Below are 18,684 nucleotides of genomic sequence, written 5' to 3' on the forward strand. Positions count from 1 at the left end.
GGCACTTCTGCATTCGCTTTGCGGCTCTCTACCGGCTATAACCGCACTATGGGAGTTTGCCAGATCGGGTAGTGGATCTGTAGTTTCAAAGGGACATGATAAGACAATTTAGCTTCTAACCTGTAGGGGGACAGAAGCGGGAAAAGTTCTCTAGTGTTGCTTTAAGAAGTTTATACAATTTTTTTCTTGCATGAGGCTCAATGTTTCCTTTACAAACACTTTTCCACAGGGAAATTAGATGCAAATGTATCATTTAGAAATGTAAATAATGTCTTTATTCACACAAATCTTTATCAGGTGAATTCAAAGAACTTCCATAATCCGAAGTGTCTTACCGGGCCAAGAGTCCAGAGACAATCACACCCTGCATAATGTGTTAAGATCAAACCCTTGAGATGCAATGGTTTAGCTTTAATGTTTGACTAATTGGCTGTTTTTTTCTTACACATTTACGCAGGTTTTCCTTAGACAAAAAGGTTGACCTGAAGAAACTGCGGTTCTTCACAATCCCCCATGATGGCGGCTCTCCTCTGGTATACCCCGTCAGCAAAGAGCTCATGGACATTCAGAGAAAGGTGCGTTGAACTTCAGCAGACTGCCTCATGTCTAGTTGCAACCTGAGTGCTGGAAAAACAGGTTTATCAGAAAGGTTTTTACGATTAAAATCCTTCTGTGATGTTCTCCAGGTGGTGGAGCGTCTGGAGGCTGATCTCGGAGTGCAAGTCCAAGAAGTGCGTTTCCCCGAGCTCCGCTACAGCTTCCAGATCTGGAACACCTACATGGGTCTTCCTGACAAAGAAGGAAAGGTAGTTCCTCCGGACAGTCTAGTCCAGACCAGCTTGTCCCTGCATGTTTGTACAGAACATTGTGAATTAGTAGTTTTCCTCATAGTAAAATTAAGATAAACAGGAAAGACAGGAGGGAAACAGTCATTATTTACAATGCTGTTGCCATGACTCTCTGTCTAATAAAGTGAAAGAAAGCAGGCCCAGTCTTTTGTAGTCTGCTGCCCAGAAATGGTTCACTAATCTGTTTAGCCTCCAGAGCATAGCACGCACACACGCACACGCACGCTACGTGCTATGCTTCTTAAAATTTCTACTTAGAGGTGAATATTTACTACTACTTAAAACATATGATAATCTATAAAATATATTAAATACAATGCAGTGGTAAATATGAGTATTGTGCACAAACAGGTGGAAACCTGCTTTTACTCTAACAGAAAAGCAGAAGAAATTATAACACTGTACGCGTGGATCCACCAAACCTAGCAACCAAACAGAGGACAGATTTTAGTGACGATGATTATTCTGGCTGCCGGCTTTCTTTTTTTCAACGGATGTGGATTTTAAAAACAACATTTCAGGCATTGAATCTGTAATATTTTGTGTGTATTACTACGTTACTGTTTTGAGGTACTTCATGACTAAAGTCACCTACACATGCTACACGTGAAACTGCTCTGCGCTGGCTGTTCCATTGTTTTCCTATGGGAAGACCGGTGCGCCCAACTAAAAAGATTTTATTTATATAGCGCTTTTCTAGTCTTAACGACTACTCAAAGCGCTTTTACATCTTGCAGGCACCGTTCATACACTGTGGCCAAGGCTGCCATGCAAGGTGCCACTTGCTCATCAGATAAACACATTCACACTCCGATGGCGCAGCTTCGGGAGCAATTCTGGGTTCAGTGTCTTATCCAAGGCCACTTTGACATGGAACTGCAGCGCCAGGGATTGATCCACCAACCTTCTGATTGGTAGGCGACCGCTCTATTCCTCTCGGATTTGTGCCGAACGCTGCCTCAACGTAAAATTATTTCAACTTTGACCTCGATACTGCTAAGCGCAACTAATTCCAGAACATTCCTGCACTGCGCTTTGCCTCCCTGCTCTGCACCCTACCTGACAGGTTATATGTAGTCGGCTTAATAAATCACATGTTTTAAATGAAAGCCTGGTGTCGAGATAATAAGCTCACGGTACAGCAAGGGCAAAAACACAGGTTAGTTGTTGAAACAGAGAACAGCAACCACATGACGGACTGTTGTTGGTGAATGGTGAACAGCACAGCAGTGTGGCCACTGAAGTATAACATACACACCTGGTGTATTGTATGGGACCTTTTAGAAAAGAAAAAGTAATGCTTCCTTCTCTTAGCCTCCTCAGGCATTTGCTGAGCTGATGGGGGAACCAGGTCGACCTGTGTGGCCTCTGTGGGAGCTGCTGAAATGGATGATGGGAAAATCAGAGCATACCATGGCTGCTATCGGTAAGAGGGGGAAATGCATTCATTTCTATCTATTTTTTTTTTACTAATCAATGAAGTTATTAACAGTGCAATAACATTTTCATTGTTGCTAATGAACCGTAATAATATGGAAATGTTCAATATTAAATGAGGAAAAAAACATACATTTCTTTTTATATGAATACATTTTGTAAAACATATAAATGAATGAAATGAACAATTTGGGAAATTATTGAAGAAATTATTAAAACTCAACTTATGTGTAACTTAAGTGTACAAATAAAAAATCTCAAATTTAAAAAGTTTTAATAATTTCTAATTTTACAAATTGTTGTTATCTATTTTATAATTACATATGTATTTATCAAATATTGAACACTTTGGGGCTCCAAACAATGCCGTGCAATATGACACACTTCGTAAAAACTGTGTGAGTAAAACTAAATGTAATAAAACAAAATGAATGAGTAGATACTCATATTGATTGTCATGAAGTCTTAGCTGATGTCATTAGATCGGTTTTATAAAATCAATTTTGTACTTACTTTGTAGCTGCTTAATAGTGTGTGTGTGTGTGTGTGTGTGTTCGTGTGTGTGTGTTCGTGTGTGTATTCAGGTCTTTCCCTGGTGGAGATGACCAATGTGTCCAAACCCTCGCCCTTCATCATCCAGCAGAAGGAGAAGCTGCAGAAGGCGGTGGAGGAGCTGCTGGGGACCGACGGTGTTTTTCTTTACCCCTCGCACCCCCGGGTGGCTCCCAAACACCACCACCCGCTCTTCAGACCCTTTGATTTTGCCTACACAGGTCAGTCCTCCTCATATTTCAACAGTCCTGTCTCAAGTGATCAATGCAAAAGTAATTCTTTGAACACTCTCTACAAGCTGCAACTTGATTTATTTGTACGATTTTTTAAATATTTGAGTTCTCATTATTAAAGATTAGACTAGCGTAAGAACTCTGCTCAGTGTTTCTTCACTGGTTCACACCACTTTTCTCTGGTATGGCTCTTAAGTTGCAGATGAAGGGGCCACAGAGAAGTGTTTACTTAAATAATAATTACATACTTATTTAGTATTGACTCGAATACAAGACATTTTTCCCAAAAACATGTCTTTGGAGAATAGCCCTCTAAGAAAGGTCTCAAACGCAAAACATGATAAAAATTTGTCAGCCTTCATCTCATTTGGGACAATAGTTGATAATATCTCTCTAATTCATACTTAATGATAATTAAGGCTTCTTATGCATTGTGTTTGATACATTTAGAGGAGCAATGTATCAAACACAATGCATATATTTCCAGTTACAAGACACATCCCAAGCTCTAGTCAAGTTGTGAAAGTGCTACAGTCTAGGGCTGCACAATTAATCACAGTTTTAGAGAAATCGCAATATAGATTAGTGTAATATTTGTTAAAGGCAAAATATTTGTCAAACCCTTCTGAATAAAGTATTTTGGTTCTGCAGAGATGTTTTTTTTTCCAATTGTTTGGTACAAATTCTCGCAAAAATTACACTATAATCATTTTATTTCAATGAAAATGAGAATGATTAATCAACTATGATTCCCTCCATGACCGAAAGAACGAGATCCAGGGTACAAGCGGCCGAAATGGGTTTCCTCAGGAGGGTGGCTGGCGTCTCCCTTAGAGATAGGGTGAGAAGCTCAGTCATCCGAGAGAAGCTCGGAGTAGAGCCGCTGCTCCTTCGCGTCGAAAGGAGCCAGTTGAGGTGGTTCGGGTATCTGGTAAGGATGCCTCCTGGGGGGGTCCCTAGGGAGGTGGTCCAGGCACGTCCAGCTGGGAGGAGGCCTCGGGGAAGACCCAGGACTAGGTGGAGAGATTATATCTCCAACCTGGCCTGGGAACGCCTCGGGATCCCCCAGTCGGAGCTGGTTGATGTGGCTCGGGAAAGGGAAGTTTGGGGTCCCCTACTGGAGCTGCTGCCCCCGCGACCCGATACCGGATAAGCGGATGAAGATGGATGGATGGATGGATGGATTCCCTCCAATATTGTGAATCATATCGCAATCGCAATATCAGTCAAAATAATCACAATTAGATATTTTTCTTATATTGTGCAGCCCTACTGCAGTCTTGATTTTATTTCCACATACTGACCTGTTCATCGTTCTCTACCTCCAGGTATTATCAACATCCTCGGGCTGCCAGTCACGCAGTGCCCTCTGGGTCTGGGTGAGGAAGGTCTGCCCCTGGGTCTGCAGGTCGTTGCTGGGAAGCTGCAGGATCATCTAACCCTCGAGATGGCTCTCTACCTGGAGAAGACGTTCGGAGGCTGGAGGGAACCCGGGGCCAACTAACTCACAAGCTGAAAGCCATTACCAAAACTCCAGACTAGAGCTGGTTGGACTGGAGATTGTGGTATTATCTGCCTTGCTGCTTGCTGTAGTAAACAAAGAGGCACAATCAGACCGTTGAATGTTCGAGTGGAAGTGATTTTTGCACTAATGCGTTGTTCCAATAAGTGTCATTCATGATTTTATAATTTACAGACTAGTACATCATGAGCACAAGCTTTAAAAAAGAAAGAAAAAAAAGATAGATTTTTATATAAGTGATAATTGAGCATTCACATTAACACATAAAAGAAGGCTTTCATGACTGGGTATTTACCATGTTAACATTTTGATATGATGCCAGTATGCAGAAACAATCAAAGTGCAGTGTGTAGAGCAGATACCTACCTTCTATAGAACTTGAACAATTAGTTCTTCCTAGTTTTTTCACTGATACCTGTACAGTGACATGTGTACCGGTATGTGCAGTAGACCTACTGTTACTGTGTTATTACTTTTATTGTATGTTAACTTGTAAAACTTCAGCATGACTGCTCCAAGGTTTTACATGCCCTGCACACCCACTGGTGTCTCTAATTAGACCTCCGCTTAGTGGAGCTAAACTGAGAGTTTTGTCACCGGACTCCTTGTCTCACTTGGCCAGACCTTACTCCACCGCGGCACTGCAGAGGAAAGTCTGGCTAGGCCACACAGCATTCCGGGATGGACGAAAAACTCTGGTTTATCGGTGGTGCTAAGTACAGAGAAACTGCTCATCTGTAAAACAGCCTAGGGAAGGAACTTGTTTTGGTGAAACGTGTTTGTTCAAAAGTTCTTTTAGTCTGAGGAACAGAAAACTCTGATTGGACAGACAGTCTAGCTAGCAGTCTGGATTTACCCTGCAGAGATCTTACAAAAGGTTAACCATGGTCCTCATAAATCGACCAGAGTTTAAAATGACAACACAAAGGAAGCCCGAGGCAACGGATATCCGGCCTAAATGAGTGAAATCCGGCAGAATTTCCATTGACAACGGAGCAATTCCGGATATGTAACGTTGAGGATATAGACCTGTATACCGGATATACATTATAAAATCATAAAGCTGATTTTGTCCTGCATGAACAAGTGCAACTAGTCTACAGAGATGACAATCAGGTGTGGTCAGGACATGCTGGCACCTCCCTGAGGTCGTCAGAATAATGAAACATCTGTGTAGGTGTAAAGGGCCTACAGTAATTAGTAATGCTGGACAGTGAAACACATTTTAACGCACTGACAAAACCTTTGTGTGGTAATGTGAATGTTGCATATCAGCAGTTTATGAATTGTGGTGCCTTTTTTGCAGCAAAGCATTCGTTTAATTAAAATTGGAAAAAAAAGTCTGAATCTTTTCTTATTTCCAAGCAGGTCAGATGCTTGTTCTTAAAATGTAAAGAATTAACTGGTCAGTTAACTGCAAAACAGTTTGTCACTGAGTGCAAAAGGAATATTTCATATTTTCCTAGTTCAAAGGAATATTTGGACATTTTCAGAAACATGCTTGCTCGCTTACTCTTCATGGGAATTAAATGATTAGATTATACATAAATATGTCAGGCTGTGGTTATGTGTGTGACCATTTCTTGGCTGAGCAATTCCTTTAAACATACAAGGTAAACAAGAGTGAGTGCACTGTAGTTTCCAATAGTTAAAATATGGAATTCAACTTCTGATGGCAAGGTGTGTTGCTTTTGACTCTTGGCTTCAAAATGCTGCTGAAAAGCTGCTTAAAAATCTGGTTTCATGTTAGAATTTAAGTACAAACTAACAAAAAAAAATAATGAGAAACGCCCACCTGGAGTCTGTTGTCACTTTATTTTCTTCCCTTGTTTGGAAAAAGGATGAAAACATTTACTAGAAGGCTCCAAACAGAACTTGACAGCATTGAGAACTCGTTTTTTTTTTTTTGGTCACCTCTTCGATGACTGATGAATGTCATTGTTTTGCCACAAACCATGATTCTGTTCCGAAAGGTAGAAGATGAGCTGCAAATGTGACATTCATACAGAAAAATACAGACGGCTCGTCTTTTCTTCTTTCGAGGCACGCGACATGCTTGTACCTCAGAGCACAAAATGTTGAAAAGGTGCCTGCCGGGAGAAGAATTTCTCTGCTCAGACTCGTGTAGCTCTCTCACCCCTCCTGACCACAGCATCATTCAGGAATCGGAGGGGATTTAAAAACTGAAACAATAAAAGGCTAAGGGAATCAACTGAACAAAAAGTACAGAAATATTCTTCAAAGAGTCCTGCATTTTGGCGGTGCCGAAACAGGGAGGACCTTTCTCTCCTTGACGACCTTACACCCGCCCAGTGCTTGATTTGGCCCAAATGTGTATGCAAATACTTGTAAGTGTGTAAACATGTTTTTTTCGAAGTGGATAAGAAATATCGGGTGTGTGATTTTGAGCAAGCTAAGCGCCTCAGGAGGTATTGGTGATAGGTTTGTATTTCTTGAGGCGGGTCCACTGTCCTGTGGAGTAGTTCATTTCAAAGACTGTGTCCACCAGCATGGTGGTGCTGCCGGTGCCGTCGGCTTTGGGCAGGACCTCTGTGTGTTCGCTCAGCTTGATCTGGATGATGTCCCCCTGCTCCGGGCACGGGTTCTCTGCAAGACAGACAGAAGGAAGCACACTGGTTATTATTGGCCCTACCAGGTTTGTGTGTTGTGTTTAGCAACCATCGGGGACACTTGTAATGTACAATGTAAATATATGTCTGTGTAACGCATATATGCCACTAGTTTTCATTTAAATTTATTGAATGAACTCCTTCTAAAAAGGCATTTAAAATGACCACTTAGACAGCACACAATTTGCAAACTTACCAGGTTGAATACCAGGAATTAAGATCCATGTATTACCTGGGAATAATTGCTAACATTTTAAAAAGGTAAACTTGCTGGATCTCAGGATTTATAGCATGTGTTGGCACCCAAGTGGTCAGTCAATGAAGAAAATCACAAAGACACCTTCAGTAAACGTCGCTAACACTTCCATGCAACTGTCGTAGGTGTAGTCCGTTCCTAAAATGCTTTCAGTATAACAATATAACCACATCAATCTGCAATTTGGTTCTCCAAATTTCTTTTCATCCTAAGATGGCAGCGAAAAAAGCCTTTAACAAAATATGTAAAAAAAATGTTTTAACAATTCTCTTATTAAGATCTGAAGACATCCGTCCCTATTCAGAGCTGGAGGCTGTTTGCCTTGTTGTGGTGACATGGCTCATTTACACAAGACGCTTCAAAGTGGGTAAGGAAGGTCGTAACCGTTCATAGTGACAAATACATTTGCTGTTCTTGCACCATTTTAACAATGTGCGTCAGTCCCTCAGCTTTTTTTAAGACAAAGCTTCTTTTTTTTTTAACACTAATTAGAAAAGAATTCGATCAGGCAGCTAGTAAGATTCATCCTGTACCTCTGGATCCAGCCATGAAGCCCAGGATCAGGGCCTTCTCTGGTCTGGTGACCTTGTTGGCCGTCTTGAACATCTCCTGGGCAGCGTACATCTGGTCTCTCTGAGGAGCACAAACAGCAGGCAGCAGAGAATTTAGCTGACTGAGGAGAATACTGAACGTAAATACATAAAACAGATTCATTATTACTGAAGTCTCCATCTCCCCCTTACCGTGAGTGACAGATTCTTTTTGGGCTGGGGCTGTGGTGGCATAGGGGTTGGTGTCGGGGTGGGGGTCTGAGGTGTGCTGGGAGGCTGGGTGGGGGTCTCCGGCTGGCTGGCAGTAGCAGCCGCCGGGGGCCCGTTGCTGGCAGGGGTGGAGACCGGCGTGCTGGGGGACGTGGGGGTTGCAGGATTGGCCGTGTTGCTCGCGTTGTACATAGGCGTCCTCTGTTTGTACTGGCCTGGTAAGGTGGCGGTGGCGCCAGCGCCCACTGTCGCAGACTCCTCCGGTTGGCGAGCCGACTGCAGCGTGTCCCATCCCGAACCACCAGCATTCGCTTTAGAGGAGGGGGGGGAGAAAAGAGAATGTGAGATTGACGTAATGCTCTGCTGACGCCTGCAGGGAAGTTTTCTCTGTCTCTGTGAACTAATCAGTATTTAAAAGCACCGAGCCCTGGATGCAAAAGAAAGTTAGGTTTGACCCAGCGCTACAATGCTTTGTGGTCTTGTCTAACCTGGCTGGGCCTCAGAGCTGGGAATGTAAGAGGAGGAGGGAACCATGCTGGGTGTGGCCGGTAGGTAGCTGGTTGACGGCAGAGGATTCTCGTTTAATGCCCCCAGTTTCTGAAAAACCAAACAGCATTTGTTACGAAAGAGCCAGGGTAAGACAGAGAGGGGGAGAGGGTAATCCGAGACAAAACAGGAGAAATCCAGAATGTTTGAGTGATGTGAAGACGTGGAGTCGCATACCTGTGCAGAGACGAGGCCTGCAGCGTAGTCGGGCGTGGTGTTTTCCACCACTGCTTCTTCTTTGGCTGCTTTCTCTCCGGCCTCCGTTTCTAAGGCAGAAGAAAACATTAATACGGACTAATAAATTCATAATGTAGATAAACTTGGGCTGATGGAGGGCTGGAAATATAATTACCCAAAGTCTTTCTCCTCCTCTTAGCTTCTCTTCCAGCTCCGACCATATCCAGCTCGGAAATATCTAACAGCTGAAAAAGGAGAGAGAAAAAATGGCCGATTGAGAGAAAAGATGTAACCTCCAACTTACAATTTAAGAACAAGACCAAAAAAAAACACAACTGCAAAGCGGTAACTGTGAGGGAAATTGCATGCAACAGACATGATGCATAAGATTAAGCATGATTCAGTGTTCTGGTAGCATTTTTGGAAATATGACATTACCTTGACCCCCCTCTCCTTCCGCAGGGGTGTCCGTGCAGGAGCAATAGGTGTGCGGTTACTGGGGGGGCTGAACATACTGGGAGCAGTGGGACTGCGGAATGGGGCCTTGGGAATCCCCTTGAGAGGAGCTGTAATGCAAATATCGACACATGTATCACCAACAGAAGGCAGAGAAACCGTTTCTTGGCCATCATTTGGAATAAGTGATTTATTAATGTACAACTTTTTGACTGATATAAAAATTAACATAACGTACTTTTTTAAAGCACTAAAAGAGCAGATGTGTGTGTGCATTTATTAATCTTCCACTCACTAGTAGTGTCAATCTTTTTGACCAATCCTCTCCCTTTGGCGTGAAAAGGCACTCCGGCTGTCTTTTTTAGCTGTTGGGCTGTCTCTGTGGCTAGAATGAAACAGAAAAGAGTATGGAAATAAAATAATGCACAATTCCAGCTACCTCTTTGGGACAGTTAAACTGTGTACAAACATAAATAAATAAATCAACAAATTCTGAATATTTGACTTTGTACACAACGTCCTATACAAATACGACAAAAGCCACAGATACACTGATACTTCAAAATGAAAAACAGCATTGTGTATTAGTTAACTTACATTTTTGGAGAAGTTCTGCTCTGAGGGTTGCACTCTTGGGCTTCCTCTTCAGCTGGAAATGTTTGACGGGGGGTGTCAAGGGTCCCACCAGAGTGGTTAATGCACTCTTATTCAGGTACTGGCACTCCAGAGGAAGCATGGCAGACGCCTCACACTCGCTCACTGGAAAGGAGATGAGGGAAAGAGATTAAATCAGGAGTTTATCGCAGGATAGAAACTTAAAGATGTGCCGATGTTCCGCGATGTTCAAGGTTAGGTAAATCCAAACTAGCTGGCAAAATTACAAATATATCTTTTTAAATTATAATCCATCAGTCAATGTGGCCAGCTGGTAAAAAGGTGTATCTACTTGCTCTGGAAAGGACAAAAGCAACACATTGTTATAGATATTAAGGAGGATAAATAAATGCACAACAAGGTCTCAAATGGGGTTGAACTGTGGGCATCACAGCTGGTTGCTATGTCATCTGAGGGTTACCACTACATGATGTGACACTGAAAGGCCTAAATAATCTCAAGCAAAGAGATATTTGAATTCTGTGTAATTAACACATACCTCAGTTCAAAACCAACTACAGTATCAGAGGGTCAGCATAAACATTTGAAATATTAATCTTTTCTATAACCTCAGTTTTCTTAGCGTTCACTTAGCTTGACTTCCTGTTCAATGTAAGTGAGTTAAGTGTGTGTGGGGGTGTAATAACTAGTGCTAGTCAAAGTGTGCCATGAGCCACTTTGGTGGTTAACCAGCCATCATTTGGAAGTGCTTTTACAAAAGCAGTAGTGTAAATACTACTCACCTGATCCACAAATCCCCATCTTATACAAAAATGTAAGACTATTTGTTAATAAATATTGAAGTCCAGTTGCTGCTGCCATTTAAAAGCTTAATTAAACTGCAGGGAACAAGCTGACTACATGATACAAGTTCTTCTACTTTTCCAAACAGTACCAGTTATGCAATCAAGGAGCCGTTCTAATTTGATAAATTCAACCATAATATGTAGACAATTCTGCAGTAAAAAAAATCTTATTCCTTTCAGAGCAATAGGCTGAGTAACAGATCATTAATGGTGTGTTGTTCCATTTACATTTTTTCTATCCATTGTTTTTAACGTGCCAGTGAGGGTCAGTCAGGCAGCCTGGGAAAACCCTGAAGAACTTCCGTAAAATTTAAGATTTGCTCTGCAAGTCAGTCTGGCTAAGAGCCCATTTCCAATTTTTCCAAAACGAGGCACCAATCACAACCGTTGAGGCGGGCTTTACACGATGACGATAGCACAGCGATGGCACGCAGCTTTTTGTTTACATTCAACTTGAAAGCCACCGAAACGCAGCAACCCGTCGACTCCGCTGTTGATGCTACGTCACCCGGATTGTTGGTCTGATTGGTTGAAGGAATATCCAATTGTTCCCAGAAGCATTTGCACGGTGTCCGTTGGTGATGCTCCTTTGGAAATGAGCTGTGAAGGAACCTTCTGCAGACCCACTCTCAGAACTGAGAAGGGTCTGGTGTCCACGAGGCGTTCAGTCAGGGGCAACCACATATAAATGAATGTAACAGCCCCATCACACATCCCCCTACCTTTCTCCCTGAGCTCTCCAAGAATATCCTGCACATTTGGATTCTGCTCCTCCAAGTCCAGATTGAGAGAGCCAGTCTCTGGGAAAGACTTGAGGATGTCTGCAACCATCAACACCCAGGGCTCTGAATCCACCGTAGCCAGCTGGATTATCTCCGACAGGGCCTCCTTCATCTGCCGAGAGACAAAGACTGTTTTAATGAAAAAGATCACAGAATTATTTTATCATTTTTAACAAGCTAATGTTTTTTATTTTAATTTGCAGATTAATCTTTCCAGTCTTTTAATAAATAATTTAACGGTAATATCAACAATTGGCCATTAGAAACCCAGAGTGTGGTCTTGAATTATCTTATTTTGCTTAATCCTAAATGCATTTAACAAACGTAAATGACGTTTAATGCCTTTTTTCCATTTTCTCTTAATCAACTGTTCATTTAGATCTTGATATTGTTGCTAAGTACTTTGTGTAGCTAGAGATCTGTTAAACAGACAACTGACCTAGATTTAATCACTGATTGATCACCAAGATTTTATTCTGCAACTTAATGTGAGATGATGTAACAGGATATGTAAAGTATCTGTCAACTTTGCATTTCATGAATGCAGCTTGTTTACATTTACACTGATCACATGTAACAACAGCATAGCTCAACAACCTACAATATTGCTCGGGTAACACCATCTGTTAAAATGAATGTAGACATATGGCAGCAATCAAATCATCTCTCCGATCACTTAGTGCAAGAGGTACAAGTGGGATTAGTCACATTTCAGCGGATCTTCTTATCCTGACGTGTAAAAGACATGAGAGCTGCCTGCTGACTGTACACAACATACTGTTTTATTCATTCTTGAGCACCTGTTCCTAATATTCTTACTTTATTGCGCATCATGTTATGTATAAATTATGTGGGCTAATGTTTACCTGTTTCTATGTTATACTGATTTTTGACCAAAACAAAAGTGATATGTGTGACTAGATGCTGGTACCGCCCTCTCCAGCTCGGTGTGCTCTCCTATGCCCATCCCACCCTAATGTCTGCGCGAGGGAACCGCTATAATGTTGCCCGGCAAACCACTGCTGAAAACAAATATATGAAACCAGCAAGTTAGTCGTGTTAGCTACCTAACGTTAACGTCAATTTGTATGGATGTTGTTCTCTAGAAACTGAGGCAAAAAAAACGTCAGGATCAGCAGCAGGAATAACATCAGCTTTCTGTTTTTTACGTTAGCTACGTCGCCAATGATTGCAGATAGCAAGCTAATGGGGTTTCACATCGCCGCCTCCAGTGGTTTCGTTGAGGGGAAGGCGGCAGAAGAAAGCGGTTGTGATCGCGGCGGTGACCGCGCACGGATCTGCTCCGCCGCCCACAGTTTACAGAGCTGAACTTAGACGTTTCGCCGCCAGTCTGAAACACTCACAGGAACAGCAATGATTAGATGTGGAACAATTTTCCGGAGACTGATCTCTTAGCTGTGTATTTAAGTTAATAGCTTACTTTACCTGTCACGCTAACAGCTAGCTAACGCACAGCAACCCACCTCGTCAACGGTCCGCCTGGGAAGATGCAGCATCCCGAGCAGGAGTTTCAGCTTCACTGGCGGCGATAAGCTCGAAAAGCACAGCCGTATGTTGTCAATTACTGATACGGTGAGCAGAGAAGCGATGCTCGGAGGCGTCCAGAGCTCGTCCGTGGATCCTAATTTGTTGTGAAGCCACAGGCCGGTGTCGCTGTCCTTCATCGACGCCATCTTGGAAAAAGAAGTGTTTTGAGTTCGGGCATTTTAATGGGCTACCTAAGAAAACAGCCAGGACCCCGCCCACACTGGGATGCGAGTGTTTTTTCTCTAGGATGGCGAAGGCATCTCCCGCCTTACTCTGCAATTCTCTGCTTCTGATTGGCTTACCTGGGCATTCTTACCCTACCCAATTCGACGCCTTTGCCTACACCTAACCAACCCAACTAAAGCAGGCAACAAGTACTAGCCAATCAGAGGGAGATTAGGGAGGGTCATGCCTTCGCCATCCTAGCAAACAAAACTGGGGACATTTGACAACACTGAACCATAAAATAAAACCTAAAATTAAAAGCAGGTATTTCACCCTTAATAATATGGCCATATCTCTGTGTTTTTGTTTGTCCATATATTGTATGTTTTGTCAATAAAGTAAACCAGGTTGTATTTTGCCTTTCAAACGGAATTGTGTGTGGGTATACCTATAGTATAGGCAATTTGACAGAAAGATGCATGTCATTTTTTTCCTCACTTAATTCTTTTAAATTAAATTATTTTATTCATATTTATTCTTTACTCTACAGTACCAATTTAACCACAACTCAATTATAATACAAGGCTCCATGACATTGCCTAAGTAACAATGAAAAAGAACATTAAATGTGGCTTTATATTTATTTAGTTTGAAATGATTCTGTGAAGTTTTTTTGACGTCTCAAACCATTTCTTTCAAAAAGTGAAAATGACCATTGCCTTTATTACCATATCTGCAATTATACAATGTGTACACTGTGTATGCACAATGCAGTATTGTGTTATGTATTATGAAAATCAAAAGAAGTACCTAGATCTTCTATACAAGTAAAAATATCAATACTGCATTGTAAAAATTCTTAACTAATACCCCAAAAACACACTAGCTACTATGTATTAGCATTTAAGCAAGATTTTAACGTGGGAACTGATTGGGACGGAGCAAATGTTTACTACTTTATACGTGGATTTAATCTACAGCATATTCTTAACATGTGTGGTATGTTAAATCTTAACCTGAAAAAAACAAAAACTGTACAATACATGTGGTTAAGTTAATATTTCCCTTTTGTGGAGTGGCAAAAAGTGGAAATTTACAAGCAAAGTACAAAATACAGCACTTAATTAAATGTAGGCTACTTATATACTTTCCACTATCGATGATAACATCTAAAATCTATACTACTATAACTATTATCCAGTCTATTCTATTGCACGTTTGTCAAGGCCTTTATTTTGAATGTTTACCGGAAGTCTTGATTCAGGTTTTCAAAGCAGATTGTAAAAGAGCCACACGCATGCGCGCTCCCGTAATCTACATTAAACAATCCTAGGTGGGCATTTTGCGCTGGTGTTCGGCAAAATATCGACTCATTCACGGTAGGATAATATGCAGTTTATTAGATAAACTAATACTTCCTTGTATACAGCATTTTAAATACAAATAAATATATATATATTTGTATTTAAAATACAAATTTTTACCGATGAAAACTGGGCTGTTTTCCAAACAAAGCCTGTCAGATCCTGTCATTTCCTTAGCTGACGGCCGTGTAGGACGTTTTCCGTTGTTGTATTTAACTATTTGCACATTGTTGTTTTAATTCCAAAAGGTAATTGATCGCATCATCACCATGGCGTCCAGTGGCTATCTGCAGGCAGCAGTGCTCCTTCTGGCGGTGCAGCTCCTCTGTCTCCGTGCTGATGCGGATCAGGAGACTGGAACTGTCATTCCTGCCGAAAGTAGGTTGACTAAAAATATGAGATTTGGATTTATTATTTCTGCCTGTCAAGTGCGGGTTTTTACAATGTTTATTAGGCGGAAATCTGTCTGCCATAGTGCTGTTTTTCACAGTCTAATGATCGCATGTTCCCACAAAGGTGTCTTGGTGGGAATTGTAGGTCATCCTCAGTGGTGTAGCCTATTTATCACAACATGAATATTGGCCCGTGCTGCTACATAAAGACCCATTTTATCATTTCTAGGTTCAAACAATGCATGGGAATGAAAAAAGTAGTAAAGGCAAATACCTTTTGATATTGTATTGAAACCACCTATGGTGATAATTGGAAATTTGACACTTTTGTCATGCCTTCTCCAGTTATATTCACTATTGTTAAGATGTAAATCTGCAACATTTACACCAATACAAAAAAGTAGACCTCACCAGTGAATGCCAGAAGAATACAATCAACATAAATAGCTCCTCAAAGTGAGACTATGTCAATTTTCTTAAGCAAAAGTAACACAACCTTCCCTTTTACAGAGAAAAAGTTTAATTCAAAAGCAATAAAATACATTCATGGCTCAATTCAAGTATCAATACACTCAAAGGTTTTGCTGCTACAGTCCTTGGTCTGGTATGACCACTTGTTTATGGAAGCTAATGTTAGCCGTTGTTAGCAAACCTTAGGTAAATATTGCTGTGTAGCTAACATGTCTGAGTCAGGTCACTGATTTAATGTGAATCTCTTTATTTCTATATTCTTTCCTCTTGTTTCCAGGCCGCCCATGTGTGGACTGTCATGCGTTTGAGTTCATGCAGCGGGCACTGCAAGATCTAAAGAAGACCGCGTTTAACCTCGATGCCAGGGTAGGTGAAGTTGTCTTGTCCGAAGCTCAGACCCTGTATTATTGCCTTTTTATGATTTTGTTTAACAAATGTTTCATCTCCCATGGCAACGTGTTAAATGTTCATCATTCATCAGCGGATGAGTCTTCCACATAACAACTGGTGTATGATAATAGTGACTTGGTCTTTGAACCATTTGATTTTGGGGTTTTATGATGATGATAACTGGATATTGGAGGTTTTAAAATGACATACATTGTATTTAAAGTGATCTTATATGGAAGTCAAGTTCTTCCCAAAAAAAGCATATGCAAGTAATATACATGTTGTTGTCTTTATTTATGTAAATGTACATGATCTAGCAAATAACAAATTATGATTAAATTGGTTATTAATGCTTTCCATAATAATGTTAGTACACCAAAAAAAGCAAACATACATTTCTGAATTATAATGCACAAACCCAATAATCATAATAATAATAATCCACAATTTTCGTGACACAAACCTACCTGATGCTTTTTGGATTATTATGTTGGATAAAAAAGTTTGATTAAAAATACTATTTAGTCAACACTTCTTCCTTTAGAGTCAATGAACAATGTTTTATTTCTAGATTTACTACAGAGTGCACTGCATTTTACAGCATTATCTTTGATTGATGATCATGTCTAGCATCTTAAGAGGAATTTAAAATGTTTTTTTTTTGTAGTAGTGTCTGCAGTGTTCCTCACAAGCTGCATATAACCCTAACAACCTCCACCGAGATGGTGGAGCAACTTGGACGTTGCCAAAAAAGGCTAAATCTGGCAAAAAGAAGTCCACAATTTAACCTTTTGATGAACTTGGAGCTTCTCCCATCTGGATTTTAGCGGTTGGATAGTAAAAGGACACGGTTTCTTGGTCTTTTAGTAAATTAGTCAAACAGAAACCGTAAAAGTGATGGGGACGACAAAAATCGGATTTTGAAAAGTAGCGACTACACCCTTAAGTTGACTTGTTGTTTTGTCCCCTGCAGACGGAGACTCTGGTGCTGAGGGCAGAGAGGAGGGCTCTGTGTGACTGTATGCCCACCAACTCACTGCGCTGAGGCACACCCCCACACACTGACAACAGCCCTGTTCTGAACCTCTTCTCATGCACATGCGATTTTCATCTTAACTTATTCACACAATAGGCACTTTAATTTACTTTCTGTCATATCACTGTTGAGTGAAGCTTTGATTTGAAATCATGCATCAGAAGGCATGTTATTGTTTTGCCTTATTCGGGATGACTTTTATACCACTGATGTTTTACATCGTGAAACACATGCCTTCTGAGTTTGTTTGTTTTCGTCGTTCTAGGATTTGGGTCAGTTCTCATCTGTCTCCAATGAAGCAACTATTTTTTGTACTTTTTAGTATTTGACTGTATAATAGAGATACAGTAGAGTGCATTGATACTTTTCCTTATTGAATGTGTCGTATGAGATTAATGTTGACGACGATTATACACATCAAACTGTAGCATCACGTGGAATTTATTCAACTGTTCAAAAATATTTCAATAACAGTTTAAAAATAATTAAATTATCTTTTAGGAATCAGGCAAATGTCACTGATTTAAATGAACTGATTTGCAGCCTGGCTTCTTTTGCAAAAAAAACAAAAAAAGGTTGGGTAATGTGTTAAAGAAAGTTATTTTTTCTTTGTTATAACCATGAAGACTTTTTTGAAAAGGAATTAGCAGAAAGAAATATTACCAGATGTTCAAACGATATTTTTCAGACTTTCTTTTTTAGGCGGAAAAAGTGTACTATTTGTAGGTCTTAATTTAGCAAAGCACTGTAGCATGAAATTACAGCACTTTTTGTTAACCTACTGTTAATGTAGATTGTATGTATAGATGCCATATATGTAAACGGGTCTTCTCTGTCTGACAACGGTGTATGCAAGAATACTGATGAACAATAGAATCATAATCGAATGCAATGTCGACAGGGGAAGGGAGGACAGATGGAGGAATGCTGGCTGCAGCTGGGGACATAGAGATAGAGATAATAATTGTCTTATTGTTGCTTGTTCATATACGATGTACTTTGTTAACATGATGTCACAATACATACTATTTATTGTCTTAATGTTGTACCTATCAATAAAAAGGATGAATAATTTTTTACTGCTTTTATCATTTTTTTCTGGCTGGGACTTTTTTAATCACAGATCATCTGGAATAAAGAAGCACTGTGTGGGTTTCTGCAGCATTAATATGATCTTTCATTCATTTATTGTGGTTTCTGCTAGGTCTCACAGCTCAGTTGTAGGTGTAGTACTGAGATGACAGTGTGCAACAAATGTGTAAAAAGTATTTCCACTTCTACTGTGGGCCTTTAGGGCTTCAACTAACAATCATTTTCCTTACAGATTAATCTACCTATTATTTCCTTGATCATTTATTAATTGTTTGTTTCATGAAATTCTTATTTTGTCTGACCAAGTTTATTCTTGAAAACAATAATGTAAACTATTAATTTGTTCTCTCAAGAGTTGCTGCTTAATTTTCTATTGATTATCTAACTAAGCTACATGTCTACGTCTTTCATTTATTGCTATGAATGTTATTTTCTCAATTGTTAACAATTTTTACGCCTGCGCTACATGTAGGTTCACATTTGTTAGTGTGCGAGTTGTAAACGCAAGCTAAGCATTTTTGTTACTCCACTGCTAATACCACACACACACACACACACACACACAC

At 40.5% G+C, this 18,684-nt stretch overlaps 3 protein-coding genes across 3 annotated transcripts in view; 2 read left to right on the top strand and 1 right to left on the bottom strand.

Moving 5' to 3' along the window:
• faah2b (fatty acid amide hydrolase 2b) overlaps positions 1-4,798 on the top strand; it is an 11,447-nt gene extending 6,649 nt beyond the window's left edge. The window contains exons 7-11 of the mRNA XM_032544111.1: positions 458-575; positions 687-806; positions 2,163-2,274; positions 2,870-3,058; positions 4,399-4,798. Of these exons, the coding sequence (XP_032400002.1) occupies positions 458-575; positions 687-806; positions 2,163-2,274; positions 2,870-3,058; positions 4,399-4,574 (715 nt within the window). The 3' untranslated portion in view covers positions 4,575-4,798. The remainder of the gene's footprint in view (positions 1-457; positions 576-686; positions 807-2,162; positions 2,275-2,869; positions 3,059-4,398) is intronic.
• Positions 4,799-6,388: 1,590 nt separating this feature from the next.
• On the bottom strand, positions 6,389-13,441 carry nelfa (negative elongation factor complex member A). The gene is made up of 11 exons (XM_032544109.1): positions 13,145-13,441; positions 11,601-11,772; positions 10,016-10,177; positions 9,714-9,803; positions 9,401-9,528; positions 9,138-9,207; positions 8,963-9,051; positions 8,728-8,836; positions 8,222-8,550; positions 8,012-8,111; positions 6,389-7,199 (listed from the first exon to the last, which is right to left on the bottom strand). Exons 1-11 carry the CDS (start codon positions 13,352-13,354, stop codon positions 7,015-7,017), a joined length of 1,644 nt encoding a protein of 547 aa, XP_032400000.1. The 5' UTR covers positions 13,355-13,441; the 3' UTR covers positions 6,389-7,014.
• Positions 13,442-14,618: 1,177 nt separating this feature from the next.
• Positions 14,619-18,103, top strand: nicol1 (NELL2 interacting cell ontogeny regulator 1). Its single transcript, XM_032544148.1, has 4 exons — positions 14,619-14,752; positions 14,986-15,115; positions 15,878-15,966; positions 16,964-18,103. Exons 2-4 carry the CDS (start codon positions 15,007-15,009, stop codon positions 17,033-17,035), a joined length of 270 nt encoding a protein of 89 aa, XP_032400039.1. The 5' UTR covers positions 14,619-14,752; positions 14,986-15,006; the 3' UTR covers positions 17,036-18,103.
• The last annotated feature ends 581 nt before the right edge of the window (positions 18,104-18,684 follow it).

The sequence above is a fragment of the Etheostoma spectabile genome, chromosome 19 (genome assembly GCF_008692095.1).
Source record: "Etheostoma spectabile isolate EspeVRDwgs_2016 chromosome 19, UIUC_Espe_1.0, whole genome shotgun sequence".
NCBI lineage: Eukaryota > Metazoa > Chordata > Actinopteri > Perciformes > Percidae > Etheostoma > Etheostoma spectabile.